This window comes from Drosophila rhopaloa, unplaced genomic scaffold (assembly GCF_018152115.1).
Source record: "Drosophila rhopaloa isolate 14029-0021.01 unplaced genomic scaffold, ASM1815211v1 contig_115, whole genome shotgun sequence".
NCBI lineage: Eukaryota > Metazoa > Arthropoda > Insecta > Diptera > Drosophilidae > Drosophila > Drosophila rhopaloa.
In genome coordinates, this window is record NW_025334990.1 from 8,482,456 (window position 1) to 8,506,775 (window position 24,320).

The 24,320-nt window shown below is 43.8% G+C and overlaps 9 protein-coding genes across 9 annotated transcripts; 3 read left to right on the top strand and 6 right to left on the bottom strand.

Moving 5' to 3' along the window:
- Nucleotides 1–32: 32 nt before the first annotated feature.
- Nucleotides 33–3,641, bottom strand: LOC108043201 (phosphatidylinositol 3-kinase catalytic subunit type 3). Its single transcript, XM_017121778.2, has 8 exons — nucleotides 3,478–3,641; nucleotides 2,779–3,400; nucleotides 2,628–2,723; nucleotides 2,485–2,570; nucleotides 1,543–2,429; nucleotides 1,213–1,486; nucleotides 781–1,142; nucleotides 33–715 (listed from the first exon to the last, which is right to left on the bottom strand). Exons 1-8 carry the CDS (start codon nucleotides 3,546–3,548, stop codon nucleotides 270–272), a joined length of 2,844 nt encoding a protein of 947 aa, XP_016977267.2. The 5' UTR covers nucleotides 3,549–3,641; the 3' UTR covers nucleotides 33–269.
- A 519-nt stretch (nucleotides 3,642–4,160) lies between these two features.
- On the bottom strand, nucleotides 4,161–8,021 carry LOC108043203 (integrin alpha-PS3). The gene is given in 9 exon segments (XM_017121782.2): nucleotides 4,161–4,323; nucleotides 4,379–5,093; nucleotides 5,241–5,603; nucleotides 5,665–5,794; nucleotides 5,851–6,085; nucleotides 6,088–6,437; nucleotides 6,660–6,762; nucleotides 6,816–7,743; nucleotides 7,852–8,021. Coding segments are annotated over 9 exon segments (3,093 nt in total). The 3' UTR covers nucleotides 4,161–4,224.
- A 468-nt stretch (nucleotides 8,022–8,489) lies between these two features.
- LOC108053796 (F-box-like/WD repeat-containing protein ebi) lies at nucleotides 8,490–9,851 on the bottom strand. The gene is made up of 2 exons (XM_017136520.2): nucleotides 9,418–9,851; nucleotides 8,490–9,363 (listed from the first exon to the last, which is right to left on the bottom strand). Exons 1-2 carry the CDS (start codon nucleotides 9,643–9,645, stop codon nucleotides 8,494–8,496), a joined length of 1,098 nt encoding a protein of 365 aa, XP_016992009.2. The 5' UTR covers nucleotides 9,646–9,851; the 3' UTR covers nucleotides 8,490–8,493.
- Nucleotides 9,852–9,974: 123 nt separating this feature from the next.
- LOC108053784 (exosome complex component RRP4) lies at nucleotides 9,975–11,376 on the top strand. Its single transcript, XM_017136507.2, has 2 exons — nucleotides 9,975–10,523; nucleotides 10,872–11,376. The coding sequence occupies exons 1-2, from the start codon at nucleotides 10,077–10,079 to the stop codon at nucleotides 11,319–11,321; spliced, it is 897 nt and encodes a 298-aa protein (XP_016991996.1). The 5' UTR covers nucleotides 9,975–10,076; the 3' UTR covers nucleotides 11,322–11,376.
- Nucleotides 11,377–11,803: 427 nt separating this feature from the next.
- On the top strand, nucleotides 11,804–18,022 carry LOC108053787 (zinc finger protein 3). The gene is made up of 3 exons (XM_017136510.2): nucleotides 11,804–12,098; nucleotides 16,037–17,116; nucleotides 17,181–18,022. Exons 1-3 carry the CDS (start codon nucleotides 11,937–11,939, stop codon nucleotides 17,961–17,963), a joined length of 2,025 nt encoding a protein of 674 aa, XP_016991999.1. The 5' UTR covers nucleotides 11,804–11,936; the 3' UTR covers nucleotides 17,964–18,022.
- On the bottom strand, nucleotides 12,961–15,593 carry LOC108053790 (caspase-1). The gene is made up of 3 exons (XM_017136512.2): nucleotides 15,095–15,593; nucleotides 13,599–14,167; nucleotides 12,961–13,539 (listed from the first exon to the last, which is right to left on the bottom strand). Exons 1-3 carry the CDS (start codon nucleotides 15,232–15,234, stop codon nucleotides 13,283–13,285), a joined length of 966 nt encoding a protein of 321 aa, XP_016992001.1. The 5' UTR covers nucleotides 15,235–15,593; the 3' UTR covers nucleotides 12,961–13,282.
- Nucleotides 18,023–18,115: 93 nt separating the features above from the next.
- LOC108053793 (cytochrome c oxidase subunit 6A, mitochondrial) lies at nucleotides 18,116–18,794 on the bottom strand. Its single transcript, XM_017136516.2, has 2 exons — nucleotides 18,646–18,794; nucleotides 18,116–18,506 (listed from the first exon to the last, which is right to left on the bottom strand). Exons 1-2 carry the CDS (start codon nucleotides 18,740–18,742, stop codon nucleotides 18,274–18,276), a joined length of 330 nt encoding a protein of 109 aa, XP_016992005.2. The 5' UTR covers nucleotides 18,743–18,794; the 3' UTR covers nucleotides 18,116–18,273.
- A 416-nt stretch (nucleotides 18,795–19,210) lies between these two features.
- Nucleotides 19,211–23,015, top strand: LOC108053788 (serine-threonine kinase receptor-associated protein). The gene is made up of 3 exons (XM_017136511.2): nucleotides 19,211–19,785; nucleotides 21,835–22,500; nucleotides 22,561–23,015. Exons 1-3 carry the CDS (start codon nucleotides 19,665–19,667, stop codon nucleotides 22,758–22,760), a joined length of 987 nt encoding a protein of 328 aa, XP_016992000.2. The 5' UTR covers nucleotides 19,211–19,664; the 3' UTR covers nucleotides 22,761–23,015.
- On the bottom strand, nucleotides 22,880–24,080 carry LOC108053791 (eukaryotic translation elongation factor 1 epsilon-1). Its single transcript, XM_017136513.2, has 3 exons — nucleotides 23,931–24,080; nucleotides 23,555–23,860; nucleotides 22,880–23,186 (listed from the first exon to the last, which is right to left on the bottom strand). The coding sequence occupies exons 1-3, from the start codon at nucleotides 24,009–24,011 to the stop codon at nucleotides 23,034–23,036; spliced, it is 540 nt and encodes a 179-aa protein (XP_016992002.2). The 5' UTR covers nucleotides 24,012–24,080; the 3' UTR covers nucleotides 22,880–23,033.
- Nucleotides 24,081–24,320: the final 240 nt, after the last annotated feature.

Consider the following 24,320-nt stretch of genomic DNA (forward strand, 5'->3'; position numbering starts at 1 on the left):
TGTAGGAGTTGAGTAATCAATGAACAAATGTCTACACAAAATATTTTTATGTTTTTATTTAATAATAATAAGTAGTAATAGTACTGTGTTTATTCCACCGATTTGGGAATTTAAATTTTCAATATTTACGTATAAGCTCTACCAACATTTTGAATATTAGTCTTTTACACTTACACACAATAAGTAATTAAATGGGTTAACCGATTACTACCTCCTCCTACAATTTCTTATCCATAATTTAAACCCATCGAGGATAGAACAAATCCTCTTTACTTCCGCCAGTACTGGGTGAATCGATGGATCTGCTCCACAAGCGCTGGCATTACGGCCGTAATGGACACATCCAGGAGGCTCTGCAAATGCTGAACAGCCTCTTCGTCGGTCAGTCCAAGCTGCAGGTTCTCCTCCACCTTCTTGACCGCCTTGTCGGGCTCCAGAGCGATATCAGGAACAGTGGCATCCACCATCAGGGAGAATAAGTTAAGCATTACGTTGGCATGCCGACGCAAATGCAAATAAGCCGTATAGCACTGCTTGCGGAACTCATGGTGGTGCTCCGAGCTAATGCCACCCATCGCCTCCACCATTTCCTTGCTCAGCTTCATGGGCGGCGGCATGGGTTTGGGATCACGTCCCAGAATGTAGCCGAAATCGATGTGGAAGAGCTTGCCGTTGGTGGTTAATAGCAGGTTGTCCAAGTGACGATCGCCCACGCCTGCAAGGGAATAGTAGGATCAAGAAAAACATGAAAGCCAGTCAGTGGTTATCCTGTTGTCTTACCTAGCAAATAGGTGATCACACAGTAGCCCGCACAGCTCTTGATGTACGTGTCCATGACCTCAGCCGAAATGCCATAAGGGCCATTATCGCATGGATGATGCTTCCGGAAGAAATTGTGGATGTTGCCCTCTCGGGCAAGGACCTCTGCCACAGTGCACGAGTCAACGTACTGCAGGAATCCGTGCTTGGAACTGGTAGCCAGCACTTTGTAGGGAGTCAATTTCAGATCAAGGTTCTCCCGCCTCAACAGCTTGTCCATCAAAGTAATCATCTGTAAGATGAGTTGATCCTGACGAAGATCATCACCATGCTTGAAAATAGCAGCGTACTCGTGATGGGCAATCGAGGTGACAAAGGTGAGTCTATGGGTATCCAAAATATGGAGCATTAGTCTGGGGTTCTCCGTTTTCACATTCACTCAGAGAAACTTACTTGGCCGGCATTAAAGCGCTCTTGAAAAGTGAAGTGCGCATCGGGACAATCTTGGTGATGTAGATCTCCGGATCCAAGGGAAACGGAATGGGCTCAAAGTTGGTAAAGTTCACCTTGAACATGTCCTGTTCGGCCAGCAACTTTTGGAACTTCTCCGTCTTCTTATTGCGATTTCCCGGCTCCTTAGCCACCAGTTTCACTAACTTGACCAGCTCATCGATGAAGCGTCGCTGCTTGCGGAGGTTGTAGAAGATGCCTCGAAGGTTAAAGTTTCCTGAAAAGCGTTGAAAAAATAAGAACGAGGAATTTCCTTCTCAAAATTACACCTACCGTTCTCCAGCACCTTTAGAAACATCTTGAGCACCATGGCATACATGTCGTGTGCCCTTTCGTCCTGCTTCCTCACCGACTCTACTTCCTCCACCTCGATGGACAAGTACCAGTAGAAGTAGTTGGCCAGCGTGGCATTCGTGCAAGCGCGCTGAATAAGGAATGTGCAGAGATTGGCTGGAACACTGCCGAAGCTGATACCCTCGGCCAGCATGAGGGCATTGGAATTGGAGTCACAGGGCAGGGAACTGCTACCAGGAGTGGCTGGAGCAGAGGGACCCGGAAGCGCCACCGATACCTGACCGCCGCTGCCAGCAGCCGATCCAGGGCTCAATGACTTATCGCCCTTTATGGCCGCCAAAACACTTGCTGCCCGCTGATTAGCTGGAATAACCGATGCATGGAGTCCACTGCTAGTTGCACTCAGGTCGGACAAGCTGCTCTGATCCAGCAGTGAACCATTATCATCCAAGATAGATCGCACCACGTCCCGCTCGGGAAATATGCAGCCATGCAGATGGACAATGTGCCGTGGATCTTCGTATTTAAGAGCTTGTACCAACTGAAGCAGATAGAGCAGCAAATCCTCATCTGGAGCTTGGGCCAATCGACTGACGGCATACTTTCGCACTTGGGGATGCGTAAAAGTAGGACTAAGTAGCTCTAAAGCATCCTCTACGTCCATGGGCGCCCAGTTGGCCAGCATCCAAAGAGCTTGAGTAACCTCGTCCTCCAGCTTCCAGTTAATGCACTTTAGGAACTTGGTCAGCGCCTTTTTGTGCGAGGAGAGATAAAACCGGAACTTCCATACCAGATCCTGCTCCTCGCTACTAAGCACATAGGTAGGAGGATACCTGTAAACAATAGTGTGAAGCTGATCGCGAATGCTGCCGAGAAATTTGCGTGAGTGGGGTGAATACATCTGGAAATCAATTACCATACCTCGCTGTGGGTTTGGCATCTCTATCCGAGATTCCCGAACGCTCTGAACGGGCCAAGCGATGGTGCTTTCTTTCCACCAGGTTTTCCTGCAAAAAATAGTTAGTTAAGAAGTCCTTGAGCTTACTCCTCTACGATTAACATACCATTTGAATCTCCGAATCTGGCACGGATACCAATTTCGGCTTGGCTGGTAGCTTGTATTTGACATCGCCTTCTGGTTCGAAGTAGACCACTGCATACTGTAACCAAAAATATGGATAAGAGCGGATCAAAATCGGTATTTCAATGACTCACATTATACAAATCATCCACCACAATGGCGGGAAATTCTATCATGAGGAACATATAGTCGGACATGCGTTTCTCCCGCTCGTTGATTACTTCGATCTCGCGGAACGTGAGCCTGTCCAGCCAGTCCACCTTCTGCACTTGACCATTCCGATGTTTCTTGGCCAACTTGCCCAGGCGCTGCATCTGCGACTTGGAGGATTCCTTGCCCTTACCGGGTGTTCGACTGGGGAAGTTGCCATCGCCCTCGACTCCCAGCCAAACGCGTAGATCGTACATTCCCTGTCGGAACATGCCATCCTTGCCAAATACCGAAATGGAGGTGCCGCCGATGACGGTGGTTTGACCAGCGCCTGAACAATCCAAAATGGTCAGCACCAGCATGGCGCTCCTCGGCAGATCGGAGAATTGTAGGGGCAGCGAAACCCACTCGTTCCAGCTCCATCTCTTCCCGAAAGCTTTGTAGGAGCTGGTGACTGGGAGGCAGTAGGGCCTGCCCTGGTTGAACACCTGGAGGCGCACCTGGAACGAGGGGTGCTCCTCGGAGTACAGGCCGGAGAATCTAAGTATCGGGTCCTCCAATAGTTTCTCATAATCCGGCTGGCGCTTCTTCCCCTCGAGCGTCCCACTGAAAAATAACAAAGGTGGCTTATATACATAAATACGCCAGGTTTTATTGGGTTTCCCTGCCAATATCTCACTTACACTTTGATTTGGACGCGTTCGTGGAGTGAGGAGCTGTGTATGTAGCGGAAATGGTCATCGGGCTGGTCCATTTTCCTGCTGGCAATTCACTTTTTCATTTATGCGTAATTTTCACGGGGCAGCGACAACGATTGCCCACAACAGAAAACAGCTGATGAGATTGCGCTGCGGCGAAGTACAGTGGGCACTAATTAAGTGGTATGTATACAAAAATATATTTGTTAATGGTAATTAGAAAAAAATTCAAAATTCAATTTTAATAATAATCAAGATAGAAATAAATTAACCCTAACAATATATATAAATATAAGTGTTTTTGCTTTTAAAAAGTTTTAAAGAAAAGTTATCTTTATTAATAAAGTGCATAGAATAAAGGGTACATTAAAAAATCTTCGTATATTTAATTACCAACTAAAGTAAAATATTTTCTATAACATTCTCCAAGGGGCAATATATATCGTGAAAACAATAAAATTTTTTCATCTGACCGGAATTTTTATCGATAGGTCAACAGTTCTCGATGTCGATATTGTGGCGGGAATTTAAAACCACAATTTCAAATGGTTTTTAGAGTTTTATTTTTTTGTTAACTATTTCGTTTTCAGGAATAAAACAACAAAACAAAAATACATGTTTCGTCTAAATGAAAGAATTTTATTTTAAAAAGTTTTTTTTTGTATTTTGCCAATACTGTTTGACATTTACACAATATTGATACATGTATCCGGTAAATATTTTTCGCTCACATCAATCATAGTCTGGTACCGGGTCCAATAAGTGTTCGAATTTTTCTGCCGTCCGCAACCTATTTAGCTCCTCCCTTTTAAAGCGTTTAAAGAATCCAAGCTGTGGAGTAAATAGATATAAGTTTAAAAAAATTTTACACCACTGTGATACGAACCTTGTAAAGAACATAGGTTAAACCAGAGAGCAGCAAAATGCCACCGATCAGGGACAAAATTATATACCAGATGGGCATTCCAGGATTCAGATTCTTAAATATAACATTTGGTTCAAACTTTCGTTTAATCCCTAACGTCTTGGATGTTGGGTCGCCCTCCTTGACCAGATCTACATCGGTATGAATGACAAAGTACTCCCAAGGCTGCTTCATGTCCCTTAAATCCACATTAAAGCTTATGTTCACGTTAATAGGTTTATCCGGCCTAAATTTGACAGTCATTTCAGCATGGACGCAGATTGTCATGTTGGTATCCCGGCAGTTAAACACAATGGTGCGATTCACCGGCAGCTCTTCCTTAAAGTCTTCGCTCTGCAGATCGTGGGACCCGACATTTTGGCCTTGGTTGGTGGTTGCCTGGTCATCATCCAGTCCGATCTGGGTATAATACTCAACGGGTAAGCCCTTGTGGTCGTATAGCTTCATCGTTAACAGATGGGAATCGTAGGTGGCGTCCATATCCAAGCTGGTTATGTTTATGATGGGTATAATTTTTGAAGAACCAGCTACTTTATATTTATAGGCGATGGGTATATGGAAAACAAGTGTTAACTGGTCGATAATACTGGGTCCACGGCTTTTGAACTCGTAATTGTTTATGATTTCCGCAGAGTAAGGGTAACTGTTAAGAACAACTTGACCATTTGCCGAACCACTGCAAATGGACAAGGCAATTAGACAGATTTAAGTAAGTTCTATAGACAAAGGATTAAAAAAAACTTTAGAACCAATTGGCTTTCATCGGCTTAATCTGTTATGTGAACATAACTTGCTAGCTTTTAATAATTTCATTGAATCTTACCCACTGGCATCAATCTCGGTGAACTCCCTCAGACTGATCACATTGCTTTGCTTGTTGTCCGTGGGATTCTTTTCGGATCCCGCACTGAATACTGCTGCGTCGATTATCAGAGAATCTCCACTAAGTTGGCTTACATCGAAGGTGATGGTGATGGAGTCGCTGTCGCCTTTGGCCAGCTTTCGTCCGTGGTTCAGGTCGCATAACATAACTGCTTTGGTGACCTTGCAATTTCCCGGAACCTGAGCGAAAGGCAGTCGGGCAGAGCTGGTCACGTTTAATTGAGGCACGTAGGCGTTCTCTCCCTCACTGGTGACCTCGTATTTCAGACGGAGGATGTCGGTGGAACCCAAAATATAATTCGGGCTGAGATAATAATACTTTTGATAAAATAAACACCAGAACGTATAACCAAATCTTAGCTTACATCACATCTATGCTCTTCAACTGCAAATCCGCTACACAAACATCGGCGGCACAACCCGTGCAGAAGCTGATCTTCTCCGTGTAAACCTTAGGATCCGCCGGATCAACAACCGCGCAGGTTTCACAGAATCCTTATAAAGAAAAATGCATTAAGTAATATATTTTAAACACAAGCTTGTAGGCTTACCCCCAGATTTCGGGACCGTCTGGGCCAGCCCGTAATGGATCTTCAAAACGATGGGCTCAAATATATCCTTGTCGCCATTGTTTACTTGAACATCGAATATGGGGCAATTCTCTAAGGGTCCTGCCTTTGCATTAAATGACATCTCGATATCCTGATTAAGGGCAAACTTAAACCTCTTCAGTTGCTCATCAATCGTAATTCGGATGTCTATCATCTGCTCCTGTACTTCCTTTTTGCCTCCGCAATGAAGTTCAGTTGGTAGCAGGCGGTGATCTTAAACTTTTCCTGCTCCGGTTTGATTTCCCTCGATTCTGACTTTACTGTGGCTTGTATCTTAACGACAGGATAGGCGCTATACAGATACACGGCCTCGGCATTGGGGGCCCCGATGGCGAAGTCATTGTATCCGTTGCCATCGAAGTCCGATCCGCGGGAGAGTCCGTGTCCAAACATGTGGGCTCCGTACTGTGAAGTTTGCTGGGGAGGAGAATCTAGTCGCTGACTCGGCTGATCCCGCAATCCATCCTCACTGCCCAGGTAGATGAACACTGCTCCGTTTCCTTCAAAGGGAGCTCCAACGGCCACGTCTTCAAAGAAAGGAAATCATAAATGGAGGTAATAATATGGTTGTCCCATGGGATAAGACAATTTTTTTAAATATTTACCAACAATAAAGAACAAACTATCAATAATATGAGCTATCAAGTGTAAGCATTTTTAAAAAAATGTTCGGTGATGACACAATTTAAATCGTGTTATTTTATAAATAAACAAACAAAATATTATTTGAGTTATTCTATATATCATACCGTTATATCCGTCGTTATTGATATCTCCCAGGCGCGAAAGAGTAGTTCCAAAACGGGCCTTACTGCTCACTGACGACCGGAGAATTTTCTGCTCAAAGCTGAACTGAAAAGATAAGGCATTGAGAAGTGGCTCATGTTTTGGAGCTCATTACTCACCAGACCCTTATTGATAAACACATAGATGGCCCCAACATCTGGGGAATCACCCAGAGCGTTTAGCGGAGCCGAAATAATAACATCCGTTTTTCCGTCTCCATTAAGATCCTCAGCCAAAATAGAGTAGCCGAAATATTCGCCCAACTGCTCGCCGTGGAACTCATAGAACTTTCGGATGCCTGTTCCTTGGTCACTAAATATAAATGCCTCGCTGGCTTGAGGAGCTGTGGCCACGTAGAGGAGGTTGGACAGGTTGGCACTGTCAAAGTAGCCGGAGCTGATGGCATAGCCAAAGTAAGAGTTTGCTTTCTGGCCCCAACGGCTGGGTAGGAGGATTTTGGGTGAATAGTTATCCGGTTTGTAGTTTGTGGTATCCACATCTCGCATTAAGCGTCTTAGGGCCACAGGATGATTCTTCCGGTACAGAACTACCGATCCCTTCCAGTCATCGATACCTGGTGCTCCGATCAGGAACTCAGAGTTATCGTCGGTCACATGAGTACTCTGTCCCAGTTCGCCCATAAAGAAAAAGCTTGTTCCATCATCGGCCCGTTGCTGAGATTTCAAGCGGAGTGGAGAGGTTCGCATCACATGCTGGGGAGTTGGGGACACTGTGTCGCTGACCCAGTAGCAGGCTCCATGCAGCTGGTTTCCCTTGCGGTTGGGGGTGTAAAATCGGGGGGCACACACGAGCAGCTTATCCGTATCCCGTGTGCCCCCGTCCATGGATCCGCCCAGCCACTGGTAGTCCTTGCTTTCCGAGTTCCAGGTGTACCCATTGTCAGGCGCATCGACATCTCCGCGGGCATCCAGGACATACGGAATGCAGTCACCGTCGGTCAGGGAGCACCTGTATATCGCTCCAGTTTCGTTGATGGTGCTCTGCGAATCCAAGGTGGACTGAGCCCGAGGAGCTCCCACAAAGATGCTGCATTAAAAGTTAAAGACGTTTTAGCAGGGATATACTCAATGAGTACCGGAAATGATTAATACCGCTTGATTCTCAAATTGGTTGAGAATCGAAGAATGAACTCACCTGGTGGGACGGATGACGAGCGTGTATCCAAAGTAGGAACTTCGAGTTGGTTTCAAGTGGGTCTCAGGTTGCTTTGGTAAGTTTATCACTAGATTCGCATACGGAGACAAATTGAAAGCTTCGATCTGGCATTTTAAGATCAAAAGTACTAGGCAAACAATTAGACACATTTTTTACTTAAAATATAAATTTATTAAAATTATATTTCTTGTTAAAGCTTCGTTATTACTCTTCAACGATTTAAAATGAAATGAATTGAGATTTTGGAGAGTACTTGAGCATTTCTAGATTTGGCTGCCTCATTCATTTACCATGAACTAAAGTTATCATACTTCCTATACAGTCAGATTTTCGGTGCAGGAAGTCTTAATAAACAAATGTTTTAGTCTCAAGCAAACTCAGAAAGTCAAAATGAGACACACTGAACATTTACTTAGTAGTTAGTAACCTATATTTAAGGCTTTTTGAAACCTATTTTACGAAACAACTTAAGTGTGGAATCACCTAGTGTTTCGTGGAGGTGATCGTTAAAAAAATATATATAAAGGTTTTTATGTATGGAGAATCAACCATCTTTAATAAAATTAAAAGATAAAGTATCGTGTACTTCATAGTTGGGAAACTGGACTACAGATATTATGGTCACTCAACATGATTTTTAATTATTCCCATAGAACGGAGATTTAGGATGATAACACTGCCATCGGAGGCACCAGCGGCCACCATAGTGCCCTTAGCGTTCCATTGGACTTCATACATCCTGCTAGTAGCATTGTAGCTGTGCAGCAGCTGACCAGACTGTGTGCTCCAGATATGGACGAACTTGTCTTCGCCGGCGGAGGCCAGATGCCTGCCATCTGGACTGAAGTCCACCGAGTATACCGGCTCCGTGTGCCCTCTAAGTGTGTGGATGCAACTGCCTCCTTCCACGTCCCATAGCCGCACCGTGGAATCGAAGGAGGCAGAGGCGAGCATCAGTCTCGCGTTGGGATTACTAGTTCCCAACCCCGTGGCCGACCACTTAATCATATGTACTGCCTTTAAGTGCCCGTGGAGATCGTGGCAGCAGCGATCGCGGCTCATGCTCCAGATCTTTACGGTGTTGTCATCGGAGCAAGAGGCCAGCAACTGGCCCTGTGGACACCATTTGACCACATTTACAGCATCGCTATGTTCTGCGAAAGTTCTGATGTCTTCATTCTCTCCCAGCCGGCACACATGAATGCGATGATCCGCACCACACGATGCGAAGGTCGTATTTGTCTGCCAATCCGCATAGAGGACTACATCATTATGAACAGCGAATTGCTGAATGCTCTGACCAGTGGTTGTGTCCCAGATGATCGTAGTCTGATCGTAGCCCGCTGTAAGTATGTAGTTGCCGCACTTGCTCCATTTCACCGAAAATATTGGACCCTTCTGTTGGTGAAGAGTAGAGACCAGACGCCCGTCCGTTTTCCAAATCCGGACACATCCATCATTACTTCCGGTGGCTAGCAAAGAACCAACACACTGTAAGCATAGAGGAATTAATAGTTTGAAACTGTTTAAGAAGAAACTTCATACATTCCAGTCCAGACAGGTGACGTCCTTGTTGCTAGGCACCTCGACGCCGTCCTTCTGGATGCAGTGGCGCAGCACCGGGTGATCGACACTCCCTTTGGATGTGTCCCAAATCCTGGCAGTGCCGTCCTCCGAAACGCTGGCCAGAAGATTCCGATCCCAGCTCGGATTCCATGCGCAGTCGTACACCGATCTCAGGTGTCCCCGCAGCACTCGAACGTCGTATTCCATGGATACTTTATCCTTATGTTAGTAGTATCTCAGAAGTTGGAATGTACTCAAGTGGCAGCCGAAAATAAATGTCGAATCTATTAAAAGTATTTAAAACTAATTAAAAAATGTTCTCAAAATAATATTAAAAAATATGAGTAAGGTTGTTTAGTTTGCTTATCATCGAGAGTTAATTTGGTTTGTTATGATTCCTGGTCACAATTCTAGTTCCAGTTCTCGAGCTATCGACTTTCTTATCACAATTTTATTAGGGGGATTTTTTGTGTTTTCAGCCGCTTAGTTGCGGCGAAGAACCGAAATCAGAACTAGTACCAAGCCCGAATCCGGAACAAGTTCCGCGGCGCGCGTGTTTTGCCAGCTGTTGCTCATTTTCCTTGCTTGAATTTAACTTTTTGTTTACCTCACCTAAATTTAAACCCAATCCCGCCGAGATGTCCACAAACGCTGCGATAGAACTGGCCCTGGATCGGGTGGACTGGCGTGACCTAGCCGCCCATGCGGATCACCTGCCGCGCGTCTACACACCCGGTGAGATTTTAATGCCGGAGGCTGGATTCATGCGTGGCCATGGTACTTTTGTCGAGGACGAGAACATCAAGGCCTCCGTGGCCGGGGTGATCCAGAAGGTCAACAAGCTAATCTCCGTCCGTCCGCTGAAAAGTCGTTATGTTGGCGAAATCGGGGACGTGGTGGTGGCCCGTGTCAGCGAGGTGCAACAGAAGCGCTGGCGAGTGGACACCAATTCCCGGTTGGACTCCATCCTCCTGCTTTCATCAGTGAATCTGCCAGGCGGCGAACTCAGGCGGAGATCCGCGGAGGACGAGCAGATGATGCGGCGCTATCTGGACGAGGGAGATCTAATCTCCGCAGAAGTCCAGGTGGGTATTGTATATTTGGTTTTGGGAGGTGCAGTAAAGATTCGAACCATGCTAGAGTAAACTTCAGCATTAAAAAGAGCAAGTGTATATTTATTTTTTATTTGTACAAAAAAATTAAATTATTTACCGATAGGTTTAGTAATGTTTCGTTGCACAATTTTTTGAATGTTAAAATATTTAATTTTTACCTTTGGCCTTAAAATTTATAAAGCCGGTACTTAAAACAATCAATTTAAAAGAAAAGGAACCTAAAAAACGTAAAAAATCAACTTGTTGCGTCCCAAAACCATTTTTTGTATACCCCTTCACGTGGGAACAACCTTATTAACCAACATTTTTTTCCACCAGAACATCTTCGAGGAGGGAACCCTTTCCCTCTACACGCGCAGTTTAAAATACGGAAAGCTGTCGCAGGGCATCCTAGTCAAGGTTTTTCCCGCTCTCGTCAAGCGTCGCAAGATGCATTTCCACAATCTCCCCTGTGGCGCCTCCGTGATCCTGGGGAACAACGGCTATATCTGGATATCACCGACCAAAGGTCAGGAGCAGGAGGGCGGCGAGGGAGGATTTGCCCTGAACTTAAACGAGCATATACCGCGAGTTGACCGGGAAGTGATCGCTCGGCTGAGGAACTCCATTCTGGCGCTGGCCAAGTGCAAGCTGATGATCTACGACACCAGCATCCAGTACGCCTACGAGGAGTCCCTCAAGTACGAGGCCCACGAGCTGCTGCAACAGAATGTCATATACGATATCGGCGAACAGACGCAGGCTCGACTTAGGGACGCCGATGATTAGTTTGGGAATTATAAGATTAATAAATAGAGATTGTAGTACTTTTTCACTTCGTAAACCTTATTTTTTAATTAATAATGGTGAACTGCGCTGGGAAATACTATTAAAGCTGATACTAATACTGACAATTTGTATTAAAATTTGTATAAAATCAACAACGAAAAGAATTTGTAAAAGAAAAGTCAAATCGATTTCATTTTTTGTTAATTGATATTTAGGTACTATCAATTAACAACAAAATCTTAGCAGACATCAAAATATTTTCTTAATATTTTGTACACTAAAAATATGCAAAAAGAACGAATAAACGAGATACTAATTAAATTATTATTAATATAGGCTCTAAATTTGTAAATTATTTGAAATATATAAACGCCAACATTCAGTGAGAAAAACGATTAGTCGAGACCCACTCTAAATATCGATATTTTTGGCAGCCCTGGCACGTGTAGCAGCGTCCAGCGATTGTAACAACGATCTGGCAACTCCCGTGCGGTTCGTGCAAAAGAAAAGACGCCAAGCAGATTCTTTTCCTTGCTTTTGTTATTTGTCCCGTCTTAAATAGTTTTTGTGGCTGCTCTTGGCCACCCCCGATACCAGCTAGTTGCTATTGTCGCGATGGCCGAAAAGTTAGAGGCTCGCGAGGCAGCGATGAACGAGAAAAAGGTCTGTCGCTTCTGCCTGACGGAACAGAAGTTGGCCTCGATTTTCGAGGAAAACGCGAGAGTGAAAACAACCGCCAATCTGCCACTGCAGATCATGGCTATTACGGCGATCGAGGTAAGCGAAAAACGACTAATGGGGTTCTAACTTGAACTAACGACCGCCACGCATAACTTGGCTAAGAAATTGCTCGTGGGTTTCCGAAATGACTGCGATGGCGTCTTGGCTAAGTTTTCCTGCCCCACTGTAGCCCGGCTCCTGGCCCTATCCCCTCCTCATAAGTCCTCGAAAAGGGCCCCAGGATATAACCCACCGGTTACTCACCTATTCGTTGGAGTTTCCCTTTTTCGGTCGTGCGAAGAGAAAAACCCACTTCAATCAACAGTCGCAACTGTACAGCACGCACACACTTGCCAAGTCAGCTGATCGACCGTGACAGCTGTCAGTTTTGTTTTGGGCGAAAACAAAACTTCTCCAACTTGTAAAAACCAACATGTTATTTACAAAACTAAATTAAACAAATTCAGCATCAATCGTGTTGTTTGTCCAATCGTTTTGGTGGAAACTGTAGAGTATTCTGATTTATATAATATTTTAAACCGTACCCGTTTTCATATACAGAAAGGCAATATATTGAAAATATTTCATGGTGGATTTTTAAATGACGCATTGAAGTAAGAACGATTTGTTTAGAGGGTCTTAAATGTTGTTTTTAAATCGATGATAATTTAAATTTATCTCTATTAACTTTTCAAAAAATTTCCTGGGTTAAAAATATATAATATCAAAAACAACTGTTTCGCTAGAATAAATTGATCAAATTCACTGCCAATAGATTTAAATGAATTAAATTATTTAAGTGTTCCTGGAACTTAACTAACACATCACTTGGGTTGATTAATAAGTGTAGATTAACTATATCTTCCAGATATCATTACTTAAAAAAAACAAGATCAACATTTTTTGAATTCATTTTTATTTGTATTCATATCAAATATATATGTTTGCGTTTAAATGTATAAATCTTCATTGTATAATCTTATCTCAAATTTGTGGGTTTGTTGATTGGCAAGTGTTTGTTTCTTATATTTAGGGAAATCATAATATTAAGTGAGTAACGAATTTCGTCATTGATAAGGCCAGAAATGGGTGGGTAAGGGAAATGGAAAGCGATCAAGGTACCGCATATCCTTCAGGATAATGGCACGCGTCACTTAAAACTAGACTTGAAGTGAAGTGGAATCCAAAGTGAATGATTGTGGGATAAGGTTGTACAACCAATTTTAAAAAAGAGATCTCTTTTAGCCAGCCTTGTTGCCCTTCGGTTTGTCCCCGAAGCGCAGTATACGCGTTAGCATGGAGGTGAGGCACGGTATCTGCTTCTGGCGATCCATCATCGGAGTGGTGGGCACGTTCGACTCAAAGTCTAGGGCTACACGCTGGTTGACGAATGTGAGCAGGGTGAGCATGTCGTACTTTTTGCCATTGGTATTTAGCTCCCGGATCAGCGACTGCATGTACCAGGACCCGTTGTTGATGTTGCGCCAGGAGAAGTAACCTAAAAATAGGTGAATGTTAGAAATTGAAAGGCATTTTGTATAACATCATTATTCATACCCGGAATAGTCGAGTAAGAGAAGAGGAAGTCTGCGTGTATGGGTATTTTGTAGCTCATTGAGGACTCCCCATCTGTTTCGGTAACGCTCTTCTCGAGGGTTATTCCTCCGTCCAAACGATCGCCCTGGCAGGCTTGGATGAAGAACATCTTTGGTTTGCCCGCTAACGAGGGACAAAAGGTGGCAGTGAAGTAGTGCCATATATTATCCAGCTTGTACTGCACATCCTTGGCATATAGGTAGCCGTGTTCCCCGTGGGAGAGGATTGCCACCGCCAGGCAGTCATTATCTGTGTGATCCTGCACGGCGGCCTTCTCAATGTTCTTCAGGATATCCCTCAACTTGCAGTCCTTGTACACAGTCACCGTGAATCCCAGGGCAGTCAACGCCTTTTCCAACTCCTTGGCATCCACATTCGTCCCTGTGCGACTCTTCAGCGAAGGTATATCGAAGAGTTCATGATTGAAGATCAGGGCCAGCCCGCGGTTCTTGTGATTCATATTATATTCGCTTGCATATCGCTCAACGGGCATTCGGGCTACAAACTTGTTGGCCGGAAGGGGGGAGGCGCTGCAAAGAGAAGATGTTAGATAAGCTATTAGATTCTATGGCCGAAAGCTAGGCGCGATAAGATTAGATAAAGTTATTGTCCAAAATTGGCAATGATTAATAGCTGATTAATTATGTAAAGATGTGTTTAGTTAAGATTTTCCCAATACTTTTAAAGAAGTGGAAATTGGCTTTATACTGCTGCGCATTTCCTTCTTAACCGAAAACAAAAGAGTTGCAATAAGAAAACACTGAAAGCTTTTTTCTCATATTAGTATTTGTCAAATTGGTTCTATTGATTAAGCCCTTAATGACTTTCATGACTAATGATGAGTAGCCATTTATATTAAATACGTTACGAAAATACTATATTAGCTTTTTTCTTTAATTGTTAAAATAATTCGAACTTGACCTTTTTTTTGAATCCTTTAAAAAAAATAAAAACTTACTAATTTAGCTTAAAAGGCTATTTTTAATAACAATGCCAGTTTCTAATACCCGAGATGTTGGAATAGTACTTGGCATATTATTAACATATTTGTTGACTTTGTTTAAATTCAATACCTTTAAAACTGGCAACGAAAGTACAGAAATTGTGTGATAAGTAATGTGGGTCATAAATGCTGCCTTACAATGCAAAGTACTTGAATTATCTTCAAAAAACATTACACTAAAAATTAAAATAGGCAAAAAAAAAATGCGTCTTAATTTTAAGAATCTGATGAGATAAGATAAAAACTTTGGCTTAATAGGGGGAAGAACAAATTTGCAAAAATTTGCAAATACGCTCAAATATGTCTTCAGATATAAGGATTTTAGAATTGTTCCAGGATTGTTCAAAAACAACAACAGTGATAACAAGGGCTGACAACAATACACACAAACAAACGCAGCGAGAGATTGAAGTAGGGAAAGAGAGCAAAGACAGAGAGAGAGCGCTGCACTTACCTCGTTGCAGTTGCACCACCGACAACAACCGATTCCGTACAGCCCTTGGCATCTGTATTATCAGCTATAATGCTGCCCCGATTTCCCGCTCCGTTTGAGTTAAAAACTCCGTAGTTTCTGGTTATGCACTCGTCCGTCATTTTGTGTCCCTTTCTCTCCTCTTGTTGTGATTGTTTGCGTTTCTCCTTGCCTTTTGTTCGTCGTCTGCCTGCCTTTTCTTCTTCTTTTCCTCCTCCTCCTCCTCTTTTCTTCTTCTTCTTCTCCTTTAGTTGTTGCGCCCTTCTTGGTTGACTGTTCTGCAATTCTTGTTCTGATGTTTTATAGAGTTTAATTGGCCAAACTTTCCACAGCACAGCTGTTTTTCAGCTTTTGTCGGATTTGTTCAGACAAAACAATCGAGCGAATGTCCTTTTATGGATCAGCGTAGCCGTGCTTAATCAATCAATTAACGGAGGTTAAACGTGCTCGCCGCCGCGAAAACAAACTGCGATTGCAGAGGTAGTGGTGTGTATGCACTTGCCGCCAAGCGGAGGTGGCCAACCGTCGATAGATCTGTGGAATAATAAAACGCATCACGATTAAATATCGATTAAAGTGCTATTTTGAAGAGGGTATTACTATCTATGGCGGTCGTTACCTTTTTAAAAGGCAAACCTGGTTAATTAAAATAAAAATCAAATATAATTTTACTCTATAATACTTTAATTTCACATTTTAAGTTATAAAGGCAAAAAAGGCTTAAAATTCGAAATAAAAGACTTGGTTAATTGTAAAATTATGGATTTTAAATCTTCAAAACAGTTGTTTTGGAATGTAAACCATTCAAAGTTCGAATCGATTAGACCGGTATTACGGGAGCCTCCAATGCCACTGCTGCCTGTTAAACTTGCGACAGTAATACCTATTATTCCTAAAAAATGTTAATTTGTTCTATATTACCAGGTCTACGCCGGTGATGGAATGCCTGGCCTTATCTGCCTGGAATGCCGTCTGCTGTTTGAGCACTGCTACCGCTTCAAGCAGATGTGCAAGCGGGCGGAGACCCTGCTCCGGCAATATCCCTTGACCGGAAACTGGCCCTCGCCGCTGGAGAAGCCGCGTGCTCCCATGATGACGGTTGTACCCAAGAAGGTGGTAGTAATTCCAGCACCAGCAGCCGAGACACCCGAGGCCCCTAAAAAGCTCCTTAATACCATGGCCAAGTCGAGCCAGGTGGTCATCGAGAATGTCCAGGTGATGGAGACCAGTTTGGTGAATCCGGTTATTGTTACCTCACCGGTGAACCGCCGATCTCATGCCTACGAGTTGAAGGTGGAGAACAACCAGGAGATTAACATGGACGATGTGCAGAACATGCTGGAGGACATGGCCCACGAACTTGAAAAGGAGTTTGAAAAAACAGCTCCGAAGGTATTGCCCAAAAAACCCAAACTGTTGAACAAGTCATCGATTAGGATACTGAACAAGGGACCATCTGCTCCGGTGGAGCCGCGTATTTCCACGCCCCAAGTCAAAAGGGATGAGAGTGGCAACGTAGCTGTAGTGACCGAAGTTCTGGATGCCGACATTAAACTAGATGATCAGGATGATCCAACAAAGAACGCCGAAAAGGTGGCTACCTACGTATTTCCGTGTCCCGATTGCGAGCGCTCGTTTCCACTTCAGCAGCTGCTTGAGATACATCAGCTAAATCATACGCGTTCGCGCAGTTTCCAGTGTCCCCAGTGCGAGAAAAGCTTCTTCTCGAAATACGACCTGGCCAAGCACAACTTTGTCCACACCGGTGAGCGGCCATTTAAGTGTACCATCTGCGGTAAGGCCTTTACCAGAAAGGCTCTGCTCCACCGCCACGAGCGCACCCACACGGAAATCCCCAAGATCATCTGCGTGTACTGCGAGAAGCCCTTCATATCGCGCCAGGAAATGGAGAAGCACGCCGAGCGACATTTAAAGAAGCGTCCATTCCAGTGCGGCGTTTGCACCAAGTCGTTTGCCTTCAAGCAAGGATTGGAACGCCATGAGGTAAGGAGTTGAACTAAATTAGTCTGATTTATAATTCACCAGCTAATACATTTTTTTATTTCAGGTTATACACTCCTCCAACCTTCCCTTTCCCTGCCAACACTGCTCGAGGAGCTTTTCTACCGCCTCCAAGCTGGCTCGTCATCTCGTGGCCCACGCTGGGAAAAGAGCCTATCCCTGCAAGTACTGCCCAAAGTCGTATTTGTTGTCCCACCACCTCTCCCGGCATGTTCGCATGCACCTGCAAACTACGGACGCCATGTTCGTGTGCAGCGAATGCAAGAAGTCGTTTAACAACTACATCAACCTGTTGGAGCACGCGAGCGTCCACGCTCATACGACCCTGAAGTGTCCAATGTGTCGGGAGCAGATCGACGATATTGACAGCGTCGAAGCCCATATGGAACAGCACAAGGGGAGTGAGCGTTTCGCTTGCGAGTTCTGCGATCACATCTTCTTGACACAGAACTGCCTGCAGAAACACATCGAGGACGATCATGTGTTGGAGATGGAGCCGTACCAAAACGATGAAGAAGGCGAAGAAAGGGAAGATAATATCGAACAAGATGAAGAAATGGAGGACGTAAAGCAGGAGGAATTTGAGGCAGAGTATTTGGAAGACGACCATCTTGATGATGACCACCTCGATGATAGCGACGAGTCCTTCACGCCACCTACTAAGCAGCGAAAGGGGACTGCACCTAAAGTAAGCAAGCGCGAGTCCTCGCGCCGAACCCGAAGCCTTACTCAAAAAGTCTCACCAAAGGAAGTCGTTGTGAAGAAGGAAATAAAGTCGCCACCCAAACAGGCACGCTCACTTGTAAAGAATCGCAAATCTGCAATATAAGTAACCAGAAATTGTATCTATGTTTTATGTTTACACATTAAAAAGTCAATGTATTCCAAGCCACTGTTGTCTATATATCTATAGTTAGGAGAACTCCAACCTTAAATTGTTTAAGTTATTAACCTCCAAAATCACTACTCCTTTAAAGGATGTCCTCGCTCTGGTTTGATCTTTATTGAAGCGCCAACTGGAGTTTAAGTTATGGTTGTTTTCTCAGTGTGTCTGTGTATTTCCGCCTAATATTCAGTTTACATTAACGTTTATCACTACCAAATAACGAATGCATCTCCGGATCGGAGGCGGTGGCCACCTAGTGCTCGTAGCCGTCGGGCAGAGGGTTGACATGGGGGTTGTGGAACAGACTCTTCTGGCCCTCGCCCCATGGGAAGCGCTTCTCGCGGCGGCGCAGGTAGTCGTACTTGACGAACTCCTGGCGGGGCTTATCATGCTCCTCCTGGTGCTTCAGGTAGGCATTCAGCATGCACAGACCGACGGCGGGAACGGCCACGAAGAAGGACAGGCGCTTCCACACCTTGTAACCACCTGGAATACGATATAGAACATAGATTTGGTGTTATAAGAGGGACTCCCAGAATCGATCTTGCCCAACAACCAAATTACATAACCTTAAGCTTACGAAAGCAGGAGAATTTGGCCATTGGGACACCGAAAAGACACTTACCGGAGTGCTCGCCAGCCACGGCGGCGGTGCCGGACATATTCCGGGTGGCGGTAGCGCCAAATTGGCGACGAATTGCGTGATTTAGAATAGCAGACATATTTTCAGTCGATTCCTAGTCCGAATGAAAATTTGCTATTTTGACAAGTAAATAGGGGTGGCCTATAAACGCGATATGTCGTTACTTGTTCGCTTTTGGTAATCGATATTTTAGTGATTTTGCCTACCAATAGATTGATTTAAAACCAAATCAATTTATAAAAAAGTCTTGATTTGTACTCCGTACTTAATTGTTGAATCTAAGTTTCAGGCTCTGATTTTAATATATTTCCATATGTTATTTTTACAACTTCGGCAAAATACTTCCAAATATATGTTTATCATCTTTAAGTTCTTGTATATAACGCGTCAAAAAAAGTATAATCATTAATACTTTTTAGTAGCATTTTTGATCCTGTTCCTCACCATGACCCAGTCCAAAGACCAATATAATTTATATTGGTCTTTGCCCAGTCGCTGTGCCCGTTAATCGCACATCTCCAGCACCAATCGGCACACGAAACCATCACCAACGATAGGGTAGTGTGGGAACATCCTATCGAGACTGGAGTCGGCTACCAATCGTCCATCCACAACAACAACGTGTCGCGTAATTATTTTCCCCTCTTGTTTATAAAATTCAGCGCAATAAATTGTAAATACACTGCACACTTTTGCCAAACAACATCAAAAGTACACGTCTTGCGTTAGAGAAGCGCAACAACAGCAACACGAATTTCAGCAACGAACGGGAAAATCATTTATCGAACGGGCAGTGAAGAGTTATTAATTAGGCGAATAAACCAATTGAAGTACAAAGTAAATCCCCAAAAAAACACCGCCAGCTATCCATTAAGTGCAAAGTTTGCAAAATTCTCACTAGACATTACGATTAAAAGCACGGCGGCTACACTCGCAGAAACAAAAAAGTATTACAGCGGAAGGAGTGAAAAATCGAGGGGAACATACCCAGACCAATTACAATGGCTGCCAATAACTTGCGACAAATCCCGCTGACCTGCAGTGGACATACGCGACCCGTGGTTCACCTGGATTTCAGCGACATCTGCGACAGCGGCTACTTTCTCATCTCAGCCTGCAAAGGTAAAAATGGCGAGAAATCGCATGCGATTAGGCGTCCTTGTGGGCTATATATAGACTATATTCCGTCGTCGCACAGTGGTTGACTCTCTCGGAAAAGGCGGTGAAATTTTCATCTTTGTTAAAATGACCTAAACGTTAAAATCATATTAAACGTAATCAGCAGATCAACAACTTTTTGTAGAAGATATGATTTTGATTTAGAAAAGTTGTAAAAAAAACTGTTTATAAATATCTGTGTATCAGAAAATATTTCAATTTCGGCAATCATAGCATATAATCTGGTGAATGTACAAAAAAACAGGATATTAAAGAAAAGATGAGTAACAAATGGTTCACAAAAATATATACACAATAGGTCTTGGTTTATATTCAAATCTAAAGCGCTCCTCTTGTAACAAGTCTGTTTCCCTTGGCAAAGTAATATTAGGAAAATCATTTTAAATTTCTAAATTATAATCCAACAATTTTGATACATTTGTGCATTTTTTGGAAATAAGTAAGAACTATTTTTTCAAATATTTTTAGAACTATTCTTTAACTATGTAAACTTTTTTTTTATAAATCCTCAGAATAATCTGTTTATATCGTAGGAGAACAAATAGTAAGGCTAACGAAAGTCATACAGCCACCGAACGGTTATAAAAAATGGTTAACTTAAAATGTTTCATAAAACACAAAGCTGCTAGCCAGTGTCAAGCGTTCTTTGATAAATTATTGTTTTCGAAGAAAAGATGCTGCATCAGCGGATCCGTCGATCGGCAAAACATCTGTACTACTGGCGAACAAACACGATTTAGCTCCGTCTAGCCTGTGCTTTACCTTGACCCAAATGCAAAGTCATTCATTGCGAGCGAAACCTGTTTGCTGCGAAGGGAACCCTTTTCCCGCCACTCGCATGCTACAAATTTCGCGTTCTTTGCCTTGAGGTGTCAACTAGTCGATGCGATTGCTATTGCTGTTTTATCTATTTTGTATAAACAACATGAGTGTGTGTTTTGCATTCGATGCTTTCGCTAAATGTTGCATTTATGCGGAAAGAGCGTATTCCCAGTGCAAGTTCAAGTTAATTTCGTTATCGCCTTTTAACGTACTCGCTTCCCCTTGTTTAGCAACTTTTCAAAACTTTGCTCGTTTTGTGCTTTCAGTTCAGTTCAGGAAGCACCTTGAAACTTCTATATTTATATGCTGTGTATATGCAGCTGTTTGAATGTCGGGAGAGGAAAGTCATCTGGAAGATTCTGACCAGTGTATACACTGTCATTTGGGGCTAATGATTTAGAAAGGAAAAAATGTTTATTATTTTCATTTAAAATTAAATATTTAATTGGGTTCCTTGATAACGTCCCTGAGACTCAAAACAATTGCATTTCAATTATTTAAAAAAAACAATATACATTTTGTCAAATATGAGGAATGATCACTAAAATTCCCTTTGCTAAAATTAAAAGGAATATAAGTATAATTCTTTAATTGATTTATTTAAAGGAATTAATGAGATTGTAGTTGGATCTAAACCTCAATTCGAATTTGAATGTTTAACTTTTCTCAAACTCTTATTAAAACATTCCCTGTTCAATTGTTCACCACAAACATTTTCAATTTAATTATGGAGTTAAACAAATGATTTAAATATGTTCGAAAATTAACCAACTTTTTAAAATTTTTCTAAGGGTCTTCATAAAAGAATTGATAGTATTGCTACGATTTGTCATATTGTTAGGAGGTAGTGTACTAAAAAAAACACCCCAACTGATAACCATTTACACTTCGAAATGAAATGTGGCTTTGATCGAACTAACAAGCCGCGTCCCTGCACTGCAGCAACCTGCCTGGGAACTGCAGTACCCTGCCTCCCGATCCCGCCGAGCGGTGCAGTGCAGGTGACGTGAACTTGGGGAGCTCGCTTGCATGATTGCGAGCGTCAGCCAGGTCGTTGGCCTTGGCGGCAGGCATTGAGTCAAGGTGGCTTCCGTTCGTTAATTTATGCACGCACGCTCGCCGGGCGAAAGCGAATGCAACTGACCGAGAATTGTGCTCTGAATCTTGCAGATGGAAGCCCGATGCTGCGGCATGGCGACACCGGGGATTGGGTGGGCACCTTCGAGGGTCACAAGGGCGCCGTGTGGAACGCCACCCTCAATCGGAACGCCACTTTGGCCGCCTCCGGGGCGGCGGACTTCACCGGCAAAGTGTGGAATGCGGTGAGTGGAGCCGAGATCCACAGCTTCCAGCACAAGCACATCGTCAAGAGCGTTGCCTTCGATATGGATTCCGAGAACATAGTGACTGGCAGCAACGAGAAGCTGGTGAGGGTGTTCAACTTGGAGCAGCCGGAGGCACAACCGGAGGAGTACGCCGGTCACACGGGGGCCATCAAGCGGGCACTCTTCTGTCGCGGTGACAAATGCATCATATCGGCGGCCGAGGACAAGACGGTCCGCCTGTGGGATCGCATGACGGGCATCGAGGTGCAGCGTCTGCAGTTCAACAGCAATCCGAACAGCCTGGAGATCTCCAGCGACAACCACATCCTGACAATATCGCATGGCTCTTCGATTAGCTTCTGGGAGATCGACACGCTGAAGAAGCTCAAGGAGGTGAAAGTGCCGACGAACGTGGCGTCGGCCAGTTTGCATCCGGATAAACATGTCTTCGTTTGTGGTGGCGAAGACTTCAAGATGTACAAATTCGATTATATCACAGGAAACGAAATTGGTAAGGAAGCGTTTCTCCTTAGATACAGATCTTAAATGCTAATGTCTAAATCACCCGCAGAATCCTTCAAGGGCCACTTTGGACCCGTGCACAGCGTGAAATTCAGCCCGGATGGCGAGCTCTACGCCAGCGGCTCCGAGGATGGCACTCTCCGGCTGTGGCAGACCACCGTGGGCAAGACCTACGGCCTCTGGAAGTGCACGGAGCCCACGGATATGGGCAATTCCCTCAGCTCGCCGCGCGAAGTCCAGGCGAACTGATGTTGGCGCAGCAGGAGTCGCTGCTACACTGCCCACGCTGCACCGGCGACCAGCAACGCTAGGGCACGTGATCCGGAGCAACGGCTGAGATCCGATTATCAAAAGAACAACTCGTAATGTGGGCTACAATAACGATTTTTCATATTCCAACGCTGAACTCTCTCATTGGCATTAAATGATAATCACACACAAAACTACATTGTGAAATGCAATAGAAATAAATAACTTAAGTGTCGCATTTGTGACGTGAATGGATGCGGAAGTTTCGAGGGATTAGATGTGAGTGCCGGTGGCCCAGCCGTGCAAATAGATGGTGGTGAAGTTCAGCAGCGGCTCGCCCTGATGGACATCCGGGCGGTTCTGGAGGTGATCGAACCAGCGCGAGAGATTCAGATAGGCCTCCTTCTCCACCGGCGATAGGGATTTCTGAAAAGATTGACAAGGGGTTAACGAAAAATTATAGGTAACGTGTTAGTAAACTATTATTTTGCATTTTGGTTAATCAAATCCTGATCTAGATTTCTGTTATAGTAATTCAGAATATAATAATTTTTGTAAATTTTATTTTGAAAGTCCTATTATGCATAGGTTTTAAACTGAGAATAGCCAAAGTATAAATTAGTTATCTTAAAAAAATATATATGATGTGTTGGATAAATTAATTCCAAATAATTGGTATAAAAACGTTCTGGTCATGCCTACAAAATTGAAAGTTTCTGTATTTGGTCTAAAGCCTTAAAACTAAGAGACAAAATATACCACCTTTCAAACGAACTTGTTGGATATGAACTCACCACCAGATCGTTGATGGCATAGTAGACAGCCAGATCGGCCAGCGTGATGAAGTGGCCCACCAGATAGGATTTGCTGGCGAAGAGCTTGTTGAAGTCTGCCAGTAGTTGCTTGGACACATACTTGTCCTTGGAACCGGGCGCCACGTAGAGGACGGAGAACTCGATCCACTGGTACACCTGGGCCTCCACCTCCCGGGACGTCTTGCTGTTTTGGGCCGTCTCCGACTTGGATTCGCTGGCCAGGCTCTCAAGGATTGTGGCGAATCCGGCCACGCTCTTCTTTTGGCCACTCGTGCGCGTTACGACCTTCACAACAGAAAATAAATTGATGATGGTAGGAATTATATGATTTGGCGGCCAGCTGTGCGCGACGTACCTGCTCCTCGTTGAGCTGCACCTTGCCAGGATTTACGCCCAGGCAATTGGCAATCTTCTGCACTGTTGCAACGTCGCACATGGTCAATGAAATTAAAGTTATTTGCGTGCAAAAAAAACAAGATACTCCAGACCCGCAATCAGGGTTGCACTCTTGGTCTGCACCCTGAAAACTATCGATACTTTTTCTATCGATATAGCCGTGGGCGGTCTTTTTAAATCTAATGACTATAATTGACCTCTATAATTATTTTTATACAATTCCTTTCAACCTTTTCAACGATAAACCCCCAAACATTAATAAGTAAATATCTTTAGAGTTTAATAATTATTTTGAAGGAACTACTTCACTTGAATGTATGTATATGTTAGGACATTCTAATAAATATGA